Here is a 21532-nt window from a genome sequence, read left to right on the forward strand (position 1 = left end):
TCTGATCATGAAAAGGTCAATCCTGAGATTTTGCCAGATTTACACATTTTCACCCTCTCCCCATGATTATGAAAGAATAGTGTTTGGTGTGCTGCTTGTAAGTATTGATGAGGATCTCACTACTACCTAAATGGTTGGCAGATTTTATTCTAATTCTGTTTCCAAGAGTTTATCCACATGTCAATTCCCAAAGAGCCTGAACATTCCAGCTCCAAAACTAGGGGCCCTTCAAATGGACATCAAAACAGAAAATGTCAGTTTTCTTGGTGACCATATCACTAAATAAAACTACATAGCTTGTATCTTCTGGAAAATAACTGTATATATGCACTAGAGGCCTACATTTGAAATGCTGAATTTGTCACAACCTGCTTTATGTGTCAGATGGGTTTCATTGTTGTTTGGTACACAGCAGTCATTGTCTGCAATTCAGTGGTCAGTTCTGTTTCTCAGGTAAAGTAGTCAAGGTCAATCACATATCAGAAAATATGTGTGTGATGTGTTCCTACTGATTTTATATAACTTTACAGGAAAGGGACTAAGTATTTGGGATACATATGTTCATGAACACCCAGAATTCATTGTGGATGGCTCAAATGGTGATGTAGCTGCTGATTCTTATCATCAGTATAAGCAGGATGTGGCAGCCCTTAAGCACCTGGGGGTGAGTATAATATTAGTCCACTTTTTTGATATTGGACCGTGAGCCTTGGAATATTGCCCTTGGATAGACTCAGGCTCTAACAGAAATGAGTACCAGGAATTTTCCTTGGGCAGTAAAGGGCGGCCAGCACATACAGCTGACAACTTCACCGCCATCTGTGAGCCGACTGTCTAGAAGATACGGGAGCCTTGATGTCTCACAACCCTATGGCTCTCTACGGTCTTTTACAGGATAGCTTTGCCTTTCAACCTTTTTATTTCACGTTACTTGTGTTGAATATCTGAAATATTGCATTAAACAGATGCAAAATGGGATAGTGAAGAAAAGTAAAGCTCTCCTTGTAACAGGCCCTGAAGGCCTATAGGGTTGTGAGACGTTGAGGGTCCCACATTATCTAGACAATTTGCTCAAAGATGGCAGTGAGGTTGTCAGAATTACGCACTGCCTGCGCTTTACTCCCCAGGAAAATTATTTAATTCCTGGTACATACCAGCAAAATATATTGATAAGCCATTTTGTCATTACAGGTGGACTTCTACCGGTTCTCCATTTCATGGTCACGGATTTTGCCTTATGGCCATGTAAACACAGTGAATGAGGCTGGAATAGAGTACTATAATAGCCTCATCAATGAGCTAAAGAGTAATAAGATAGAACCAATGGTAAGTATGGCATGCCACAGCTGTTTGTTCTTCTGGAACTGGTTTGAATTTACAAATTATGTTATCATTTGAGAAGTTTCATTAAATCTTTATTTATAAACACTGCAATTCAAAGTGCCTAAATAGCTAAGCACTATGCCATAAAGATATACGAGGGAGTGGAGGCATAGTTCCACCTTTCTTGATCTCAGCACTAGATGGAAGTGAGTTGTCAGCTTCATACCCCTGCCGGTTTACACCCGGGGAAAGAGACCCTGGTATCCATTGGATAGTAGGCTGGGTAAGCCCCAGTGTTTGTTCTGGGAGTGATATATGGATCAAAACTAACATACAGATCAAAATGTTTGTGGTCATTGGTGGAACTGAGGCTCATCAGTATGTCGTCATAGTCCTAATGAGTTGTTCGGTGCATCTTAGACCTTTCCACATTATGTTTGAGAAACAAATGGAAACCATTCTTTACTAGGTTCTTTTCATTATCATTTGGAAGGCTGTAACATTTCCAAATACTGTATAAGTTATTTTGACTGAGCCTGATGGCGTTATAGTTAATAAAGGCACAACTGAAGAGTTTATTCCATATCAGTATTTTCTGCTCAGGTTGCTATGTATCATTGGGATCTACCTCAAGCACTGCAGGATTTGGGAGGCTGGGCTAATCCTGTAATGGCAGAATATTTTGAGGATTATGCTCGTATGCTGTTCCATAAATTTGGAGATAGGGTGAGTTCCTTCTCTGAATTTGTTAACAGAGTTCTTTAAAAAGAATTTTCCTTACTTCATGTATTGAATTTCAGTAGTTTCTTGAGTAATCATAATAATAAACTGATTTTATCAGATATTAATGTGCATACTTGTAGCTCATAAATGGCAAGATTCTCCCAAAGATCAGCAAAAGTGTCTGTCTCTTATTTTAATTTATTAATTTATTTGTTAGCATTAGTCAAACTGACTGCATGGGTTAGGTGCAACTGTTGCAGATTGCTATTAAAACAAAACTATTATTATTATTTTTTTTTTATTATTATTAGAGGCGGTTGGTTCCCCATGCAGTTAGACCAGTTATTGGTCCACTGTGCGTCCCCCTTTAATTTCTACTTTCGCCATACCCTACTGGTACTGGTGCATGCTATCAGCCCCATTCAGCCAATGAGGTCAGCCCTCGGTACCTGATATTTCCCCCATCTACCAGAGGCATTGGAAACTACTTGGGCGGGAAATTTGTTGCCTAATTTTGCTCAGAGGTCTCCTAGAGACATGAGGATCTTTTACGTGCCATAAATCTACGACACGGGACCCACGGCTTAAAGTCCCTCCTGGAGGACTTGTTCCCTGAATTTTTCCACCCTTAAAAATTCCACGACCTCCGCCGGGTTTGAACCCGTGTACCTTGAGTCATGAGGTGGGAACGTTACCCCTAGACTACGGAGGCTGCTTAAAACAAAACTAACTTAAGTTCTTGATATTTGTGATCCAGTGCTAGATACAGCAGAATATTGCAACACACATGTTGATGAGCTTTGTCCTGCATCCATTGTTTCTGTATTATGAAGCTTTGACACTACATGGTTTAGATGCTGACAGTAGCATTAATAATTAACTAAAAAAAGAGTTATCAACCTGCAGAATCATGAGCTATAAATATGTTCAGGTAAAATGGTGGATAACGTTCGTTGAACCTGACAGCATAGCAAAGGGCTACATCCCATCATGGAAGAAAGCACCTGGAGTGAATTCCTCCCACGTGGGGCTCTACCTGGCCATTCACACATTAATAAAATCTCACTCCAGGACCTACCACCTCTACAGCAATGAGTTCAGGGACACGCAGAAAGGTACCATTACTTGCAGATGTGACAGTGGCTTCAGCATTTCAAGGAATCTTCCATCCATTATGCAATTAATCAATCTGTCATGAAAGGGTGGAATTTTATATAGCTTTATGTTTATTTTTATTAGCTATGTACAGGATTTTGTTTAACTGCCTGTTCCTAAAATTGCTAAGTCTACATGAACTCTCAAATTTTCCTTAGAACATCCAAGATCTTGTCATCCCAATCTGTTCAAGCTTTCATTTATGCTTGCCTCCATTCCATACATATATATATTGTGGACAACTCATTCAGTAGCCTTCAATTTCACTGGTATTTTAACATTCAGTTTTTTTCTGACGTGTGTATTTCACCCAGTAAAGGTCTCAAGAAACCTCAGTTGTGCCATTTCCAGACTTTCAGCTTTGCATTTATTTATTCTAGTTTATTATTTTTTTCTTTATTGCTAGTGGGGTGGGACTAAGTCCCTTGTACTGTGGCCACTTCTGGCCTATTGTATCAGCCCCAGATGATAGATGAGGTGATTGTGGAGCAACTGGTGGAATGAATATTGGCAGGGGAAACCGAAGTACTTGGAGAAAACCTGCCCCAGCACCACTTTGTCCACCATAAATCCCACTTGACCAGACCCGGGATCGAACCCGGACTGCCACGGCGGGAAGCCAGCGACTAACTGCTTCAGCTATGGCATGGCCTTTATTCTGGTCTAACTACATATTTCAACGTTGCTTTCATTCTTGTGGTTTATTTTACAGTGCTGTCAATATCTCTGGCTATATAGCACTGAATGGACAGAGGATCTGGTGGATAATGAACTGGAAAAGATTGGACGAAAAACAAGCTAGGCCTGATCAATATTCTGTTCTGGCATTACCTGGAAGGACTGAAAGAAACAAAAGAAACTCATTCAGGATAGCTGGTGTTTCAGATGAGATCTCAAGTGAAGACCTCCCAAATACCAGTCTGTAATGTTGCCACAGTATCAACTTCCTTCATCAAAGTTGCTCTTGAAATGATCTTATATATTCTTACTTTTATTTGTGATAACATTAACTTGACAAAACTTCTCTTAATAATGTATATTTTTTGTTGTAAGATTGTAATCTATATAATAATGTATTCTGAGTTCTTAAATTCACAATGGCTACTTAAGTTAGGTTCATGTAGTTTTGGACAGCTTGAACTCTTAGGATCACTGGTTCAAATCCTGCTCAGAATATGGACATATTTATAGTTTCCCCTGATATGTTCTCTTGGAAAGTACAGGCCTAATACTGGGGGTTGTCCCTTGCCTGGTGATGAATTGCTTAAGGATTTGTAGTGTTAAAGAGTTATATATAAATCAGAACAGGCCCAAGTAATGATCTACAGAAGTTGAAAAAGAATATTAATACAGTATGCAAGATAAAATGTAAGCAGTATTTTTAAAAGATTAAAAATATGTACTCCATTTTGTGGTAAATTCACTTTACAGATCCATTCGTTGCACATCTGCATATTGTGACATGATTACATGGCCTTTTGTATGGTAATGGCTCGACAAACATGCTTCCAAAGCAACAAATAAACAAGTAACAACAGAAGAATTCCTGGAAGCGCTGTTTTCTATATGGTCCGTGCTGAAGGTTATATAATGATGACACCAACCAAATCTGATCTTCGAGTCTGGCATGAGTGAGTGAATGAGAGTGAGCACCAGCAAATTCACTACCCAGTAGAGGGAGAGTGACCAGCAGTAGTCAGACCCCTCCTCTATTTGAAAAGGAGGTACCATTTCAAAATATGTAAAAGTCTGGAAAGAAAAAAAATATGGTCATGGGTACCAGCAGGGCCAAAAACCAAGAATGACTGTGCTTGTTAGTGCCACAGCAATTTACTGGACTGGTCTTGAACTTCAGATGGGTGCTTGACACCAAGAGAGACTGACCGACTAACCATTGGTCACAAAATAACTTTGGCTTTGACTTTGTGAACAGTCAGTCATGAGTAGAGCTGAGAGTTAGGGCAATGAGTTAGTTGTGAGATGGTTAAAGGCCAGCAATGACATGAGCAGAAGAGGACACTGTTGGGATCTGTTACCAGACCACAAGTGGTGAAGGCAAAGCAAACAGAGGAAACTTAGCATGCATTGTAGTGAGAAGCAGAGCGCATGAAATAGTTAAAAGAGTGCTATAATTATTTTTAGTTGCGATTTATAAGTGTTCAATAAATCCAATTACCAATTGAAACTGTGTCTAGTCACTAACACTTGAAAGTATCTTATTTACTGGAAAACAGAGCGCTATGTATGCCACAAAAATAGTCATATATTATTTGTCCTTGCATTTCGTTAGGTATATAACACATTAAAGAAGGTTTAAAATAAAATCTGTAGATTGTAATAAGGTGTATATTTATGTTATCCATCAAAGCTGTGTGTGATGAGCTATTTTTGAGGAAATTTACACATTCTGATTTGAGCTTCAAGTAAAATACAGGTTATGTTGGACCAATGCAAGCCAAAATGAAATATGCTCAGCAACATTCAATGTAGACTGTCTCCCCCAGAATAAGATTTTAATTGGAATCCTTTAAGAGGTGCTGTAGATAAAACATGCAGATAGAGAACCATACCCCACCACTATGTGTTCTTTCTCTGCAACTTCATACAAAGAATGCATGACATGAGTAAATGCTTTGGATACACACTTTGAAATGGTAGCTTTTGATGTCATATGTAGTCTGTTAAATACTGTAAATTGCAACCTTTGTTGTTATAGGAAAGGTCGGCATATCCCTGAACAGCAGGTGGTACGAGCCAGAGACAGAGTCAGCAGCAGACATAGAAGCCGCTGAGAAAGCTATCCAGTATCAAGTAAGGTGCTTCTTATCCAACATGTGATCATAATAATGATTCCTGCTCTGTGTCCAGAAGACACAGAGTTTAACTATCAGTTTTTCAAAAGACATAATGGCTGTAATCCATTAAAATGCAACATTTAGACTTCAGTAATTCAAAGGATTTCACAGTCCATCATTTCACGATGTGACTAAATTATTAGCCTAATACTTGATGTAACAGCTATAGAAATATATATTTTCTGAAGTTCAGCAAGAATTCAGGTTTTCTAATTATGATTTCCTTATATGTGAAAATGCTGTACTTAATGTCATCATGGAAATTCTTTGGGATGATTCTATTCAAAGTTACAAATACTGGAATTATTTGTACTTAAATCTGGGTACACATTTGCTTTATTTCTCAGTTAGAGTCACATATTTTGTTATTTTATTGTACCTTTGTTATAAACTGTTATTTGATACAGGCATTTCTGTCGGTTGTGGTTAACAATATAGCGAACTTGTAGTGATGAAATTTGTTATCAGTGATTACTTTTGTACTCCAGTTACATGTTAATTTTCCAAGATGGTCTCTGTTAAATACATTTGTGATTTTTAATGTATCTTCATTCTGAAATTCTGTATTTCAGCACAGAGATTTGAAGATCTGGTTGGTTACATTATTCTACCTTCCTGTGTATCTTGTGTCAGTCATCAGCAGTCTCCTGTAATGTGATTCATTGTTAGCGGATATTGTGTCTTTTGCACATATCTGATTCTGTTTCTTTATGGATACAATTCCTGCCACTCCTTTCTCTTAATCTTTCTTACTGTTAAATGAGAAAAATTCTTAGTCGGCTGACTGCTGGTCAATACCCATACCATGAAGTTGTTGTCTTCTTCTTCTTCTTCTTCTTCTTCTACTTCTTCTTCTTTGTCGTCGTCATCATCATCATCATCATCATCATCCTGTAGTGCCGTATTTAAAAATACTTGGCGTTACAAATCTGTTCTCCATACATCTTGTGTGGTGCTTCATTTAGAATAGAGACAGTTCCTCGTCCCATTCCTCTTCTTCTCCTTCATATTCTTCATCTTCTTCTGGTGGTGGTCAAAATTAAAATTTTTCATATATACAACATTATTAAATTGTTATATGTCATCACTTTGGATTTGAAGAAACTATATATAATACATTTTGTAAATGTAATATGATTATTCTTATATTGTATGGAGCTGCATTTATAATAATGTATGTACATTTCTAAGTACATCAAGCCAAATTACTTTTTAGTTGGTCCAGTATCATTAAATAAAATATTTATACTAACCAGATATTATTATGGTAAGATGGGATAGGTTGGAGATGAGAACTGCATACAAAAACTTAGCCTGAAAACTTGTTGTGGTCATTTATGAAAGCTGAATTCAGCTAGCAGAATAATATTAAAATAGACCATAATAAAATATGGTGTGATGCTGTGAATGGATTCATCATAAAAGTCCAATGGCAGGTAGTTATGGATATGGAAATGCAACTTCAGGTTCCATAAAATGCAGGGAGTACTAAGGAACACATTCTCAGGTTGGACTCTGCATCATAGGTAGTTATTAGTCTTTAACATGATTTAAACAAGTTGGATATATTTTCCAATTATGAATAACTGAATGTTTAAGTATTTCACACTAATGTAGTAAACTTCCTATTATCTGACATGTATGGTGAATGAAATGTTCTGATTGCTTGCTGCTGCTGGTTGCATGAGAACAAAATTTAATTTTCACATTACTTTCACATTTTTCTACTCTTCTAAATACATCCATTTCATGCTCTGAATTCTAAACAATGCGTTTTTGCTTTAGTTCTTTCATGGGAGTCTTCTCATGGAACACATCAGATTGATGGATTAATGCATTAAATATTTCAGGTATACTGTAATAAAACCACAAATTAAACTAGCCTCTGCTCTAATCGCAGATCATTATATGAGTGTAATGGCAATTGTATGAGGGAGAATAATAGGGAGCACTATTAGTGGTGACTGGGAGAACTACCACATGCTGAGTGAACATATGTGCCTTACAATTTCGATTTTAAAGTTACTTCATAAAAATAATAAATTTTCTTTGAAATTTTTGGTGGTTGCATGAAAATTCTGAGCACCTGAATATCAGAAAACTGGAAGTTCAATGTATTACTTTTCCTCCTCTTCATCTGATGTTTTGTTATATTCATTGCTATTACTAAAAGAGGTCTCTACTTCATACACACTGTGATTAATAAATTAATATTTAAATATAGCAACCAGTGGAGGGCTCTTGTGAACATGGTAATGCACCTTTTGGTTCCATAAAATTTTGGGAAGTTCTTGAATAGCTGCACAACTGGTGGCTTCTCAAGAAGGGCTCACCTCTGTGAAGTCTGTTTAGTTAATATGAAATAAGATTACTTTTATGTTTCAGTTTGGTCTTTTTGCCAATCCAATTTACAGCCCTGAAGGTGACTATCCACTGATAATAAGTAAGGAGTTAGAGAAACTTAGCATTGCTCAGGGATACCCATCATCAAGACTGAGAAAATTTACTCCTGAAGAAGTCATCAGCGTTAAAGGTGAATAATACATTCAAATTCAAGCATACATTGAAAAATAGTTTCACTGCAGTGAGACACTGACTTATTTTAGAATATATTTAACTGTTACTGATAAACGCATATTTACACACATGTACAAAGAATCATTCTTCTTATTGTCTGATTTGATGGAGTTGATGCATTCTTGATGGCTGATAGTTTCTCAGCTAGTCAAGAAATTCCCAACATTTTATGACACCCAAAGGCTTATTACCGTGTTCACAAGAGCTCAGTGGCAGTCCATGTCCTTAGCCAAATTAACCTAGTCCACACCCATTAAGATCAATTTTAATATTCCATCCTTCTGTGTCTATATCAAGTGGTCTCTTTCCTACAGGTTGTCCTACCATAAAATTGTATGCATTTTTCTTATCTTCTCTTCCATGCATGCCACATGCCCTGCCCATCTCATTATTTTTGATCTGATCATTGTAATAATATTTCGTTATTTGCTATTTTCTCTAGCCTCCTGTCACTTCATCCACCTTACATCCAAATATTCTTCTCAGCACCCTGTTCTTAAACCCCTTCATAGTCTGTTTTTTCCTCTAATGTGAAAGACTAAGTTTCACACTCATACAAAACTGTAGGCAAAATTACTGTTTTATATATATCTTTATGTTTATTTATTCTGTTGACTCCATAATACTAAAATTCTTAGTGTTGTGAACTTTAATAGATTAACTGGATTTAATTTATATTTGAAGTTCTCCTTACAGGGACCCATGATTTCCTTGGACTCAATTACTACACAGCTCGCATTGCAAGAGCTCCTGAAGCAGTTACAGATATCAACAGTGTTGCAGATAATAATGTAATACTTCGTACTGATCCAAGATGGCCTGCTTCGGCCAGTGCACATCTCAAGGTATGAGAAGTAAATTTTGACAGAGTAATGCACAGTAATATTACGCTCGCAATGACTGGGTTTTTGGACTTTGTCCATCATCCATTATTCTCAAGAACTAGAAAACAAAACGTTTCAGAAAATTTATCTTTTTCAGTTCCGCAGTGAGAGGGGGGGAAGACACCTACTTTATTGGGTCTCACAGAAAGAGCTAACCTCAGTCACTCAGTAGATGCCCCCCCCCCCCAACTTAGGATGGAAACAAATCTAATTCCTGAAATTCTGTGTTTTATAATTCCTTAGGATATTGGATGATGGAGAAAGTAAAAAAACCCAATAATTCTGAGTGTCATACGTCAGTACATCGTAGTCAGCACACTTTAGAATCTATATGTACTCTTATGTGCTAAGTGTGCTCGAAATACTTGTTTTCTGACACAGGTGGTGCCCTTGGGGTTCCGTAAACTGCTAAACTGGATCAAGAGAGCTTACAATAATACTCCAGTGCTAATTACAGAAAATGGATTCTCTGACAGAGGGGAAATAGAAGACATAAACAGAATTAAGTATATTACTGTAAGTGGCACAATCAGTATTTTCTAAGTACAATGCCTACAATTTCTTTGAGAAAGTTCTCTATACACTTATATACTGTATTAATTTGAATCAAGATTTTAACGAGGGGCATCAAATATGTATTAAAATGTCACCTTACACAAACACATGCACACCACCTTGGCAATTTGTTGGATTTATATTGTCGCGTATCGGGCATATATCGCGACAAATAACTTCACGCCGTATTTTGTATAGCGAATTTTATTTCACATTTGCACTTACAATCACCCAACTTACAATTGACGATTACTGCTATCTGCAGTATCACAAATAGTACACTCCAAATGCCAGAATACAACTGACTAGTTACTGGCTAACTCGGCGGCTGTTGCGGTAGAACTGACTAGTACCAGCTGTGCAGCTCACTTATATAGCTGCAGTGCTTGCCGGTTGCGTAATGAGTGCCACGTCACAGTAGGAAGTTGATTACGAGTACGTAGCATTGCACGTTACGTCACCGCGGAGGGGAGTGGCGGGGCGGGAACTCGCCTATTACCGTAGTAACGCGAGCGCTACGCTACCGCCACGCACCGCTGGGGAGGTAGGGGTGATCCATAGCTCAATATGTCACACTGCTCCCTCCTTAAGGCTGTTCGTCCCGAATAGCCTAACGGTGCATCCCCGTTCCTTTGCTTCGGAGGCTGTTCTTGCAGCATCTTCTTTGTCCATTACATCCGCTCCCTTCTTAAGATCGACTCGTCTCGAGCGGTTTCCTTTCAGCTCGCCAGAAGATCCAGTTGTGTCCCATTCATCCATCACTTTCATTCCATGGCACATTCACTCTCTCTGGGGAGGCCGGTTCTTCTACATTACCGGTTCCTCCTCTGCTTGAAGTCTCTTTTTCCGTTTTGGAGGGGGTCGTCCCCTCCACAAGGTCCAATCCTTGCCGTGTCGTAGGCAGACAGAAAATCCGGCTACTCGCTTGGCGATCTGCAGTCTTGCAGTTTTTCTCAGGTCTGCTTCCTTCACATATCGCGGCTGTCCGCCGCCTAGGTCCTTCTCTTCATTTCTGCGTTGTAGTTGCTGTCTCAGGCCTCGGTTCCTGATGCCAGTGTTGCGTTCCGGGCCTTTCCACAGTCTCTTCCCGAACGTCCGTTTCTTGGTGATTTCCGGTGCGACCTTATTCTTGATTTGTCCCATACGCCTGTGTCCTACACAGCGTGTAATCTTTATTCCGGTGGCGGTCACTTCTTTCCGCTGGCATCCGAAGGTTCCCAGGGGAATTTCCTTCTTGAAGTCAATTCTCCAACGTCGTGCCACTGTCGCGCGACGGGATGTCTTCCTGCAGGGGACAGCCAACTTCATCCGGGGTCCACAGTTTTCCCGTGTCGAATTCTTTATATTTCGTCGATATCGGTCCCTGCGCCTTTTCTTCTTCTGTTCTCCGACCGGCATTATTCCGGCGTCTTGTACGGGTACCTCTCGTAGTTCTGCCGCCTCAGGTTTCCTGTTCGCTGAAGTCGGCTCTTCTTCTTCTGGACGTGCCTCCATTCCTTGGCAGGCCGTCGTCACTCCGACCGGTATCACTATCGGGACCTCTTCTCGTTGTGCCGCCGCAGGTTTCGCGTCCACTGGGCAGGCCACCGTCTCTTTTTGGGTAATCGGCATCAATTCATCTGCAGGTTCACTGACCGGTATCACTGCGACGTCGTCTACAGGGATCTCTTCTTGTTGTTCCGCCTCAGGTTTCTTGTCCACTGGGGCCGGCTTTTCTTCTAATAGATGTGCCTCCAACTCTTGGCAGGCAATCGTCTTTACGTCTCTTTCGGGTTTAAATGCGTACACCATCTCCATGTGGCTGGTGCCCATTATTTTTCGCATGGCTTCCGTCCGTGCTTGGATAGCTCTTGTTTCTGTTCGAGTGGCTTCCATCCTTTCTTGGATAGCTCTTGTTTCTTCTCTGGTGGCTTCCGTTTCTGCGACCAGCTCTTCTCGCATGGCGGCCATCTTTCCTCGCCAGGCTTTCCACCTGTCGTCAGCCCTTTTCTCGGCATCTTCTCTCTGGGCCCTCAATTCCTTCTGCAGGAGTTCCAACAGTTGCTCTGTTTCCATTTTGTAGCAGTAAAATAGTCGAAACAGTCATAAGTTTAATTCTTCGAGGCGTGTTTAAGCTCGTAAAAATTCTGACACCAAATTGTCACGTGTCTTGAGATCGAATCTCGTCGGTCACGTGTGTAAGTTCTGATCCCGTTGGTCACGTGTGTAAGTCCAAATCCCACTTCTGACACCTATTGTCGCGTATCGGGCGTATATCGCGACAAATAACTTCACGCCGTATTTTGTATAGCGAATTTTATTTCACATTCGCACTTACAATCACCCAAATTACAGATTTACGGTTACTGCTATCTGCAGTATCACAATTAGTACACTCCAAATGCCAGAATACAACTGACTAGTTGCTGGCTAACTCGGCGGTAGCTCCAGGACTCACTGACTGACTCAGTACAACTGACTGGTACCAGCTGTGCAGCTCACTTATATAGCTGCAGTGCTTGCCGGTTGCGTAATGAGTGCCACGTCACAGTAGGAAGTTGATTACGAGTACGTAGCGTTGCGCGTTACGTCACCGCGGAGGGGAGTGGCGGGGCGGGAACTCGCCTATTACCGTAGTAACGCGAGCGCTACGCTACCGCCACGCACCGCTGGGGAGGTAGGGGTGATCCATAGCTCAACATGTCACAATATTTAAGCAGTATCTTTTTTTGAATCTCAGAGCAAATACATCTCATACCTCTCAGATCTTTTCTCTTCCCCAGATGAATTGTAAGATAACATTTCCAAAATGACAATGACAATGCATCTGCCCACTTAGTCCAGCAGGTGTAGCAAGTTTTAACTAAGTACACAATTACACAAGTGAGACAACCTTCTAGTTCATCAGATACGGCTCTATGAAATTGTTCTATTCCAAAAATTTAAAAATTCCATAAAGGGTAAATTGTTGATGTAGAAACAAGTGAACATATTTTTTGATAACTGCTCATGCTTTACACATCTGGGTTATGTCAGGAGGGCTCAGTACTATATTTTCCAGAATGGAAGATGAGTTTTTCCCCCCATTATAGGAGTTACTTGAATTTTAATTCTGTATATATTAGGTGTTAATAATACATTAGAAACTGTTAGCATATACATGGCACTGTTTACCCTTCTGTGCTAAGAAAAGAGTGAGAAAAACAAGATGATTCAAGGTTAGAAACAATGAGCTGCCATTTGATTGCCTCAAACAGGGATACGGGTATGAAACAAAAGTGTAATTCACTGATTTACAATATCCTCATATTCTGTGTTAATGCAACTGTGACTAAACATAAAACTGGACAGTTATGTCAAAAAGGAAAATGTAACTACTATCATTTGTGATACTGAATTGAAAAACTATGCCTAAGGCATATCTGCCTATTGGACTAATGATTAGGCATAAAATTAAGAGATGGATGGCTAAATGCATTCAGGAGGGACTGCTTGCAAGTTGTCTTGAAGAGGAGACCAAGAGAACTTCTGAGAAAACAGGAATGATTATGATGGACGCATTTAAAGTTCTTTTATCATAGGATGTCAGATCTGTGATTCATGTAGTGAATACTGAACTGTGGTAATACCTCAAGAGATTACTTCATAATTGCATGTTTTAGAAGGATAATTTGAAAAAAGTGTATTAAGAATGATTCTTGAAAGGGGACCATGCTCTGACACCAAAGATGATAAAGAGTCCCAGTAATGAACTGCTGTGCCGGTGGATGATGGCCATGGTAACAAATCTATCCAAATCTGACAGTCAGGGGATTTAAAATATATTGTATAAATGTAAAGTTATTCCTGTAACAGGCCGTGGATGCCCATAGGGTTGTGAGAGGTTGAGGCTCCCACCTCTTCTAGACAATCTACTCACAGATGGTGGTGAGGTTGTGAGCATTACACGCCTGCCACCTTTTATACCCCAGGAAGATTCCTGGTACTTATTTATGTTAGAGGCTGAGTTGACCCCAGGGCCATAGTGTGGCTGGAAGGATTAAGTAAATTGAAAAAGTCCATCTCATTGGGACTCGAACCTGTGACCTTCCAGCTTATAGCATAGTGCCTCATCCAACAATGCTACCACATGCCCCAAAATGTATTGTATATCTGATGAAATTAATAGAAGGTAGAATGAGAAAGAAATTGAGAGGATGAGAATGCGTTGACAGTGAGCATGGAATTGAGAGCAGCAAATATGAGACAGACAGTGGGAATTGTAAGACATTGAATCCAAGAGAGATAATAGGAATGATGAAGAGAGCAGGGCTGATGAAGTTGAATAAAGACTAATGACTTCAAGAAGGAAACTAAGTCAGTAAATGTCATGAAGACATATGGGGGACTGAAGTTGTAGCTCCACCATTCTTGACCTCGGCAGTAAATACAGATAATTGATCAGCTTCGCATCACGGCCTCTTTACCGCTGGGGAAAGAGCCCTTAGTACCCATTGGATAGGTGGCCGGGTGGGCCTCAGAGCTGGCCTGGACACTCTGGAGTGGAGAAAAATATCTAGCGCTTGGCCTGCCACTATACTGGATAAGCTAACCCAGCTCTGCTTTGTAGTAAAAGTATGAAATTAATTCCTAAAATTGTGTTTTTCTGTTCAGACTTGTTTCCTGGCGTGGGTTTGTCTTACGTTCAGGTTAAAATGGCAGCACACTGGAAAAATTACTTGTGCTATAAATTACTTAAGTGCAAAAACTGGTCTGCTTGAGATAATTCTCATCTCAATTCACAAAATGTTTCTATTTCTCATCTTGATCTTGTCACAAACTAAGAAGTGATTCTTGCACATGCATAACTAACATGTGATAACATTTCAGAGTCATATGAGTCAGGTTATCAAGGCAATTAATACAGATGGCTGCAATGTGATTGGCTACACTGTGTGGAGTCTTCTGGACAACTTCGAGTGGGACAAAGGATACACGTAAGTAAATACTTGTGCAGTACTTACACTGCCTGGTGATAAACAAATCAGAGTGGATAAGTCAACACATTTCCCAAATGCATTCTTTTGTTTGTTGCAGTCCTCATTTGTTCTGATATTCATTTACTGTGCATCACAGTCTACAGTTGTAAAACTAATCACACTACAAATACCAAATTGCACAGTCAGAAATTGGTTGTCTTGTTTTGTCTTGTTTGTTAAAATATATTTCAATATAAGTTGTAAATCTTACCAAGATCTATATTTTATGTTATGTATCAGTTTTCTTTCTTGCGAGAGGAGCCATCTTTAAAAAATCAGTAAGGTTATTCTGAAGTTTCATGTAAAGTTAGCAGTTACATTGGACTAAAACTAATGAAACTAACTTCATGGAGCCAAGTCCTTCTTGAGAATCCAGCAGTCACTCAGATACTGAAGACTTTCCCAGCACATTATAGAACATGAAGGTTCATTAACATGTGCACAAGAGACCATTCACTGGTCTCTGTCCTAAACCAGATGAATCCATTCCACCACATCCAATCTTATTTCTCTAAGATTCACTTTTAATATCATCCTCCCACCAACATTCAAGTCTTCCTAGTGGTCGCTTTCATCCTGGCTTTCCCATCAAAATCCTATATGCATTCTTCTTTGTCCCCATTCGTGCTACATACACTGCCCATCTCATCCTCCTTGACTTGATCTTTCTAATTATATGTGGCGAAGTGTACAAGTTATGAAGCTTCTCATTATGCAGTTTTCTCCAACTTCCCCTCACTTCATCTCTCTTCAGTCCAATTATTCACCTCAGAACCCTGTTCTCAAGCACCCTCAGTCTGTGTTCCTCCCTTAACGTCAGAGACCAAGGTTGACACATACAGAAACGCAGGAAAAATTATAGTTTTGTATATTATTATTTTTATGTTTTAGACAGCATTCAGGCAACGAGACATCTGTATCAGTTCTAGTATCAGCAGTATTAACTGAAATATATTTTAAAGTTACCAGACTATGTAATATTTTGATTAACCCTTTGACGTGGTCATTTAAATTCCGCGGCCGCGGCNAAGTGGCTAGACAGCAGACTTTGACTTGTGTAAAGTCATCTAATTCTTGTCCACATTAATTTTTCCATATGCCATCTCTTTCAAACATAATTCTTCTGCCTGTCTATCCATCCATCTTGCAAAATGGCTCTTTCTCTCCCAGTTGCTAGAGTAGATGCACATTTACGCAAGAATAAATAATCAAGCTGAGGTGAATTTTAATACAATGATATAGCAACCTGAATATCTGTAAATCTGCTGTTCAAATTTCAGTCAGTGCACTGTGTTCCGTTACTGTCATTGATGCTGATGCTGACGTTATTCACAGGGAACGGTTTGGGCTGTACCAGGTGAACTTCAGTGACCCGAGCAGACACCGTGTCCCTAAACTATCTGCGCATGTATTTTCTGAAATTACCGAAAAACGTCAAGTGCCACTGTGTGTTCATGGTTGTCCGATGGAAATGAGGAGCCATTCCAGTGCTGTCAGCTTTAACAGAATATTCATCAGTACATATATGCTAATCATGACATATATGAGATTCATATTTTTGCCATAAGTACAGTGTGATATTTTGTCATATACGTCTTTTAAGTTTGTCAGATGAAAAGATAATTACGTCTGAGTATACTGTCGGTATAGTTTGCTCACGGAGTTTGTTTATATTGAAACAGAAACTGTTTCTAATTTATTTGTAATTCATAGGATAATGATGATCACTTTTAGTAATAGCAAGACAAAGGTAAATACATGTCCTTAGAAAATACATATAAGAAGACTGCTTGCCTAAGATCTTAGATCAGAAAGATACAGTGTGTCTTATTCCACATGTCTTTCCCTACCGCACCTCTAATAAAGAAGAAACTTCGTGTATGTGGAGAACAGCAGGTTTCTCCTCTGGTTCAGATTATCCAATAAGCCCATAAATTCAGCATCACTTTATCACTGAAAATAAAATGCAAATCCCAGCCATGGGTGCTCCCATCTCAAAATCTGGAGTCCCACCTTCAACCAAAAGAGGATGGCAGAATCCAAGGACCATACACTGAGGAATGAACTAGAAATACACATGCAAGTGCAGATGTTAAACAAACATGGTCTCATAATTATTATGGAGGGGGTGAGTTTCCCCATGCACTGCGACCAGTTAATTATCTATCGTGCGTCCCCCTTTAATTATTCTACCAGTCGCCATGCCCTTCCAGTTCTGCCAGCTAGGTCGGTCCTCTCTGGCAGTGGTACCCAATACTTCCCCATCTACCAGAGGAATTGGAAACTGCTTGGGTGGGGAACTATGCCTAATTTTGCTCACAGGTCTCCTAGAGACATGAGGATCTTTTACGTGCCGTAAATCTACAACACGGGACAAAAGGCTTAAAGTCCCTCTCGGAGGACTTGTTCCTTAAATTTTTTCGCCCTTAAAAATTCCACGACCTCCACCGGATTTGAACCCATGTACCTTGAGTCATGAGGTGGGAATGTTACCCCTAGACTACAGAGGCCGCTTAACATGGTCTCATACTCTTGTGTGTTACATTTCATGAATATCAGTAATTCCCATCCATCCATATTATTAATAGAATGAAGGGGTATATCTGAATAAAGGAAACAATGCAAGAAGTTACTCGTTCCTCTGCATTTCTCTTTTTACCTAATTACTATTCAGAATAATCTATAAAAGTACATTTTCTCTCACCTTCCTGTAACAGTTATGTATTGTTATATAAAACCTGAGGTTCTTACAGCAGTGAATATAAAGATTGTGGTCTTCTGGTATATGACACCATATAACATGACAGATGGTTAATAATGTTTGGAGGAAGAAACTGCCTCCATCTTCAGGCACTTCTGTACTAAAGATGGAGACAGCACATTCATCTGAAATTTTGTTAACCATCTACTATCACATCCCAGAGGACACGGTCTTGGCATACTGCTTGTCAAAACAACACTTTCAAAAATAAACAGGATATCAAAATGAGACATTTTCATACTTATACATTCTTGAAATCCTCTTTAATGTGTGTCCATCATTACCTCCAAATGAAGGAAACCATATGAAGCAAATATTTGCGTTATAGAATTTTCATTTCCTCCATGAATATAGTTCATGTTCAAAATATATTTCAGCATTTACTGAAATGAAGAAATCTTTGTTTTTATGCATTTTAGTAAAGATTATAATGTCAAGTACAATCAAAATTTGTTCATACAGTCTTAGGTGTCTGATGTGGGCAGGCAGGAGGGCATTTTGAAGATAATATACAGTAAACTGATTGTCCACCAAATGAATTTCATTACAATAAAATAGTAGTCATTCTCATGAAATGACTGCATTATGGAATGTATATTTGACTTCAGTATATAAGAAAGTTTGTGCTTACATTTCTATATAAAACGAGTAATGTTTATAAATCTTGTACATTATTCAGGTGTTCCTGAAAAATGTGAATATTGCATTTATTAAAAAAATGTGGCTGCAAGTTTTTTTGAACTTGTATATTGAACTAAGTTGCTACTTGTTTTTGTTTACCAGGTCCATTTCACTTACAGAAACCTATACTAACAATGGCTTTTAGCTTTCCTCATTTTACATGGTTATCAGTTGTTTCATTTTCAATTTAGCAAGTCAAGATTCTTTTCCAATTAAAACTAGCCAAAAACTATGACAGTTGGAAAGTATGGAATATATAGAAGACTATACAACTTTTTTACAACCGTCACAACACAACTAATATCAATATCAGTGCCTAGTCTCGGCTCTGCTACATGTTTCGGCTATTAATAGCCATCATCAGGCAAATACATGGTTAATGGACAATACTTTGTAAGATGAGGCACCGACTAAATAATTTACATTAATTTACTACATCTACATCACGAGCCTCCTATACAATTTTATATACACAAAATATAGAATTTCCAATTTGTCCGTGGGAACGCAACAAAATTACAAAACCAACGACTGACTTGATGATGTAAAACATTAATCAAAGAATTTTATTCTTGTTTTATAATATATCTTCTGTTTTGTTGTATTTTTACATCAATTATTTTATATAATTAATGTATTTTATCCAATTTTACTAGTACTGCGGTTCAGTGGTGTATATATGTTAACCATATATTTCATGGCCTGTTACAGGGATAGCTTTACTTTTTTTTTTATTTACTTTTTAAACATCTTCTAACGCATTCTGTCAAACAACTCTACTGTAATGCGGACACTGTATATCCTAATTTGAGACATATCCCACACAAAAACTTAAACTTAAATTTAAAATTTAGATTGTAATATTACTGAAAAATGCAAGAAATTGATCCATTTTAATAACTGGATAATGACAGGTAATTCACAAGAACCACCTGATGATGATCTTAAATAGGTAAAAAATATAGTGGGATAGAAATAACACAACACAAATATTAAAACATTTTAATATCGATTAAGCTTAATTGTTGTGTTGACCCCTAAATACAATTTTGATAATGAAATTTGTAAATTTTCTAATATATAAAACACTGTAATTTTTTTACCATATGAAACTTCTAAAAATATTATTAAGTGACCCAAATTTACGATCTGATTCAAAATTTCTAACATTGGAAATATCTTCTGAAAACAAAAAAAAAAATATTTCAAAATAATTGATAATGACAATACATATTGTGGATTATATGATGTCTATTGCTACACAACAGCTACTCCAGTGGCAACGAATACATAGGCAGACCACTACCTAGGAAACTGCCTAGGCAACAGAGAGAACCCTTTGGACAAGGTGTTCTCTCGGCAGTACTCGAAGATCTACCTTAAGAGGGTAGATTGCGACAGATGACATCAGATCCGAGGAGATCGGAATTGAGATAAGATCAGATCAGTGATCAAAGAGAGAAGCAAGAGGAGAACGACAGAAGCCTTCGTGTGGCGTAGTTACAAGGAACATTAGAGTGTGATCATTGTTCACATTTATAAAGTGTTATAATTATCGCGTGTGATAACGGTTCACTTGCAGACTGAAATCACGGAGTTTGTTTGTATGTTTTGTTTTGTTTGATAACTGTCTACAGTTCCACCTGGCAATAAACAGCTTCATCTAAAGCCGCAACCCAGTAATTATTTGTCATGGATACCCAGACACCTGACAATATGTTTAAATTTTCCAGATGTTTAGAGAGTTCAATTTTTAAAAAACTGAGTATTTTCGAAAATGCAGATGGATATATTTCATAAAATATAAAGTACCAACCCGATTCCGAAAACTTGAATTCGAGCACTTTCAAAATTTTCAAATGTGAAGCACACTTCGAAAGTTCTAAAATATTATAAAATTTAAAATGATTCGCAATGTTGGGGAAAATATCATACGTAAAGACAATTCGAAAATGTTTAAACATTTCAAGATTTTTGAAGTTCCCAAGTTTTAAAAATGTTCCCAAAATTTTGAAAAAAAAAAGAAGTAAAAATGTCAGTGATGAAACATCTTCGAAAGTATGATAAATTCTAAATTACAGAAATTTTATACAAATTTAAATCTACAACCTGTGTTTTGGTCGGTGCAACAGGGTGGAATGGATTTCATTTTATATAAGTGATACAACTCTGCCCTTCAACAGAATTAACTTCCGACGTAACATTACATAAGTGCCTAATAATTATACACTGGTGTTAATATGCAGGTAAACGTAAAATGAATTAGCCTAAATTAATCACCCTACTATCCGATGCTATGCAGTTTAAGCCAATGGCAGTGACATTAAATAAATCATAAACAATATTTAAATATAGATACCATGGGTAAGGCCACAATTCTATCCACGGGAGAAGGAAGGTGCAGACATAATACATTCTTACAAAGGTCCGTTTCATCTGTCCATCACTATCTTTACTGATGGCGAAGTTGAATTCTGGATGGAAGAATCATTAAGATTATTAGAAATTTTCTAAGCTATGTTTTTATTTTTTCGCATTAATAGTTGATATATTTCCTTCTCTTTTAGCATGCTTTCTTTAATTTGAAAAAATAAAAGGAGGCTTACGAGATCTCCTTGCTGTCTTTATGTCTGTCCCCCCCCCCCACTAACATTCCTAGGCAACAGCTTGGTAAATACATTCCAATGGCAATAAATACACAGGGAACATCAGAAAAGCTGTTGAATGCGGCGTTTTCTGTGCGGCCTGTGTTGTATCAAATATGTAAGAAGTCTTGGAGAGAACAAAAATATGGTCATGAGTCCCGACAGGGTGCTAAACCAAGGCCGTACTGGCGAAGGCCAGCAGCAATTTACCCGACCGACCGCCCACAACCTTTTATTCAATTTTTCTTTCTCCAAGAACAAAACTATCATGAGGTGGTGACAGACTCCTAGTTCTCCTCTCCCCACTGCCGATACTCATAACAGATACGGTGAATTTATTCACTTCTACTTACAATTTACTTTCCGCTCCTGCTGC

At 38.4% G+C, this 21532-nt stretch overlaps 1 protein-coding gene across 3 annotated transcripts in view; it reads left to right on the forward strand.

Moving 5' to 3' along the window:
- The window catches only part of LOC111869743 (myrosinase 1), a 52952-nt gene extending 35924 nt beyond the window's left edge, over nt 1–17028 (forward strand). For all 3 annotated transcript variants that reach the window (XM_023861479.2, XM_023861477.2, XM_023861478.2), the window contains exons 3-12: nt 531–664; nt 1192–1326; nt 1927–2049; nt 2978–3161; nt 5918–6012; nt 8442–8589; nt 9330–9478; nt 9899–10033; nt 14921–15027; nt 16405–17028. In XM_023861479.2, the coding sequence (XP_023717247.1) occupies nt 531–664; nt 1192–1326; nt 1927–2049; nt 2978–3161; nt 5918–6012; nt 8442–8589; nt 9330–9478; nt 9899–10033; nt 14921–15027; nt 16405–16636 (1442 nt within the window). In that variant the 3' untranslated portion in view covers nt 16637–17028. The remainder of the gene's footprint in view (nt 1–530; nt 665–1191; nt 1327–1926; nt 2050–2977; nt 3162–5917; nt 6013–8441; nt 8590–9329; nt 9479–9898; nt 10034–14920; nt 15028–16404) is intronic.
- Nucleotides 17029–21532: the final 4504 nt, after the last annotated feature.

The sequence above is a fragment of the Cryptotermes secundus genome, unplaced genomic scaffold (assembly GCF_002891405.2).
Source record: "Cryptotermes secundus unplaced genomic scaffold, Csec_1.0 scaffold93, whole genome shotgun sequence".
In the NCBI taxonomy this organism is placed as follows: domain Eukaryota; kingdom Metazoa; phylum Arthropoda; class Insecta; order Blattodea; family Kalotermitidae; genus Cryptotermes; species Cryptotermes secundus.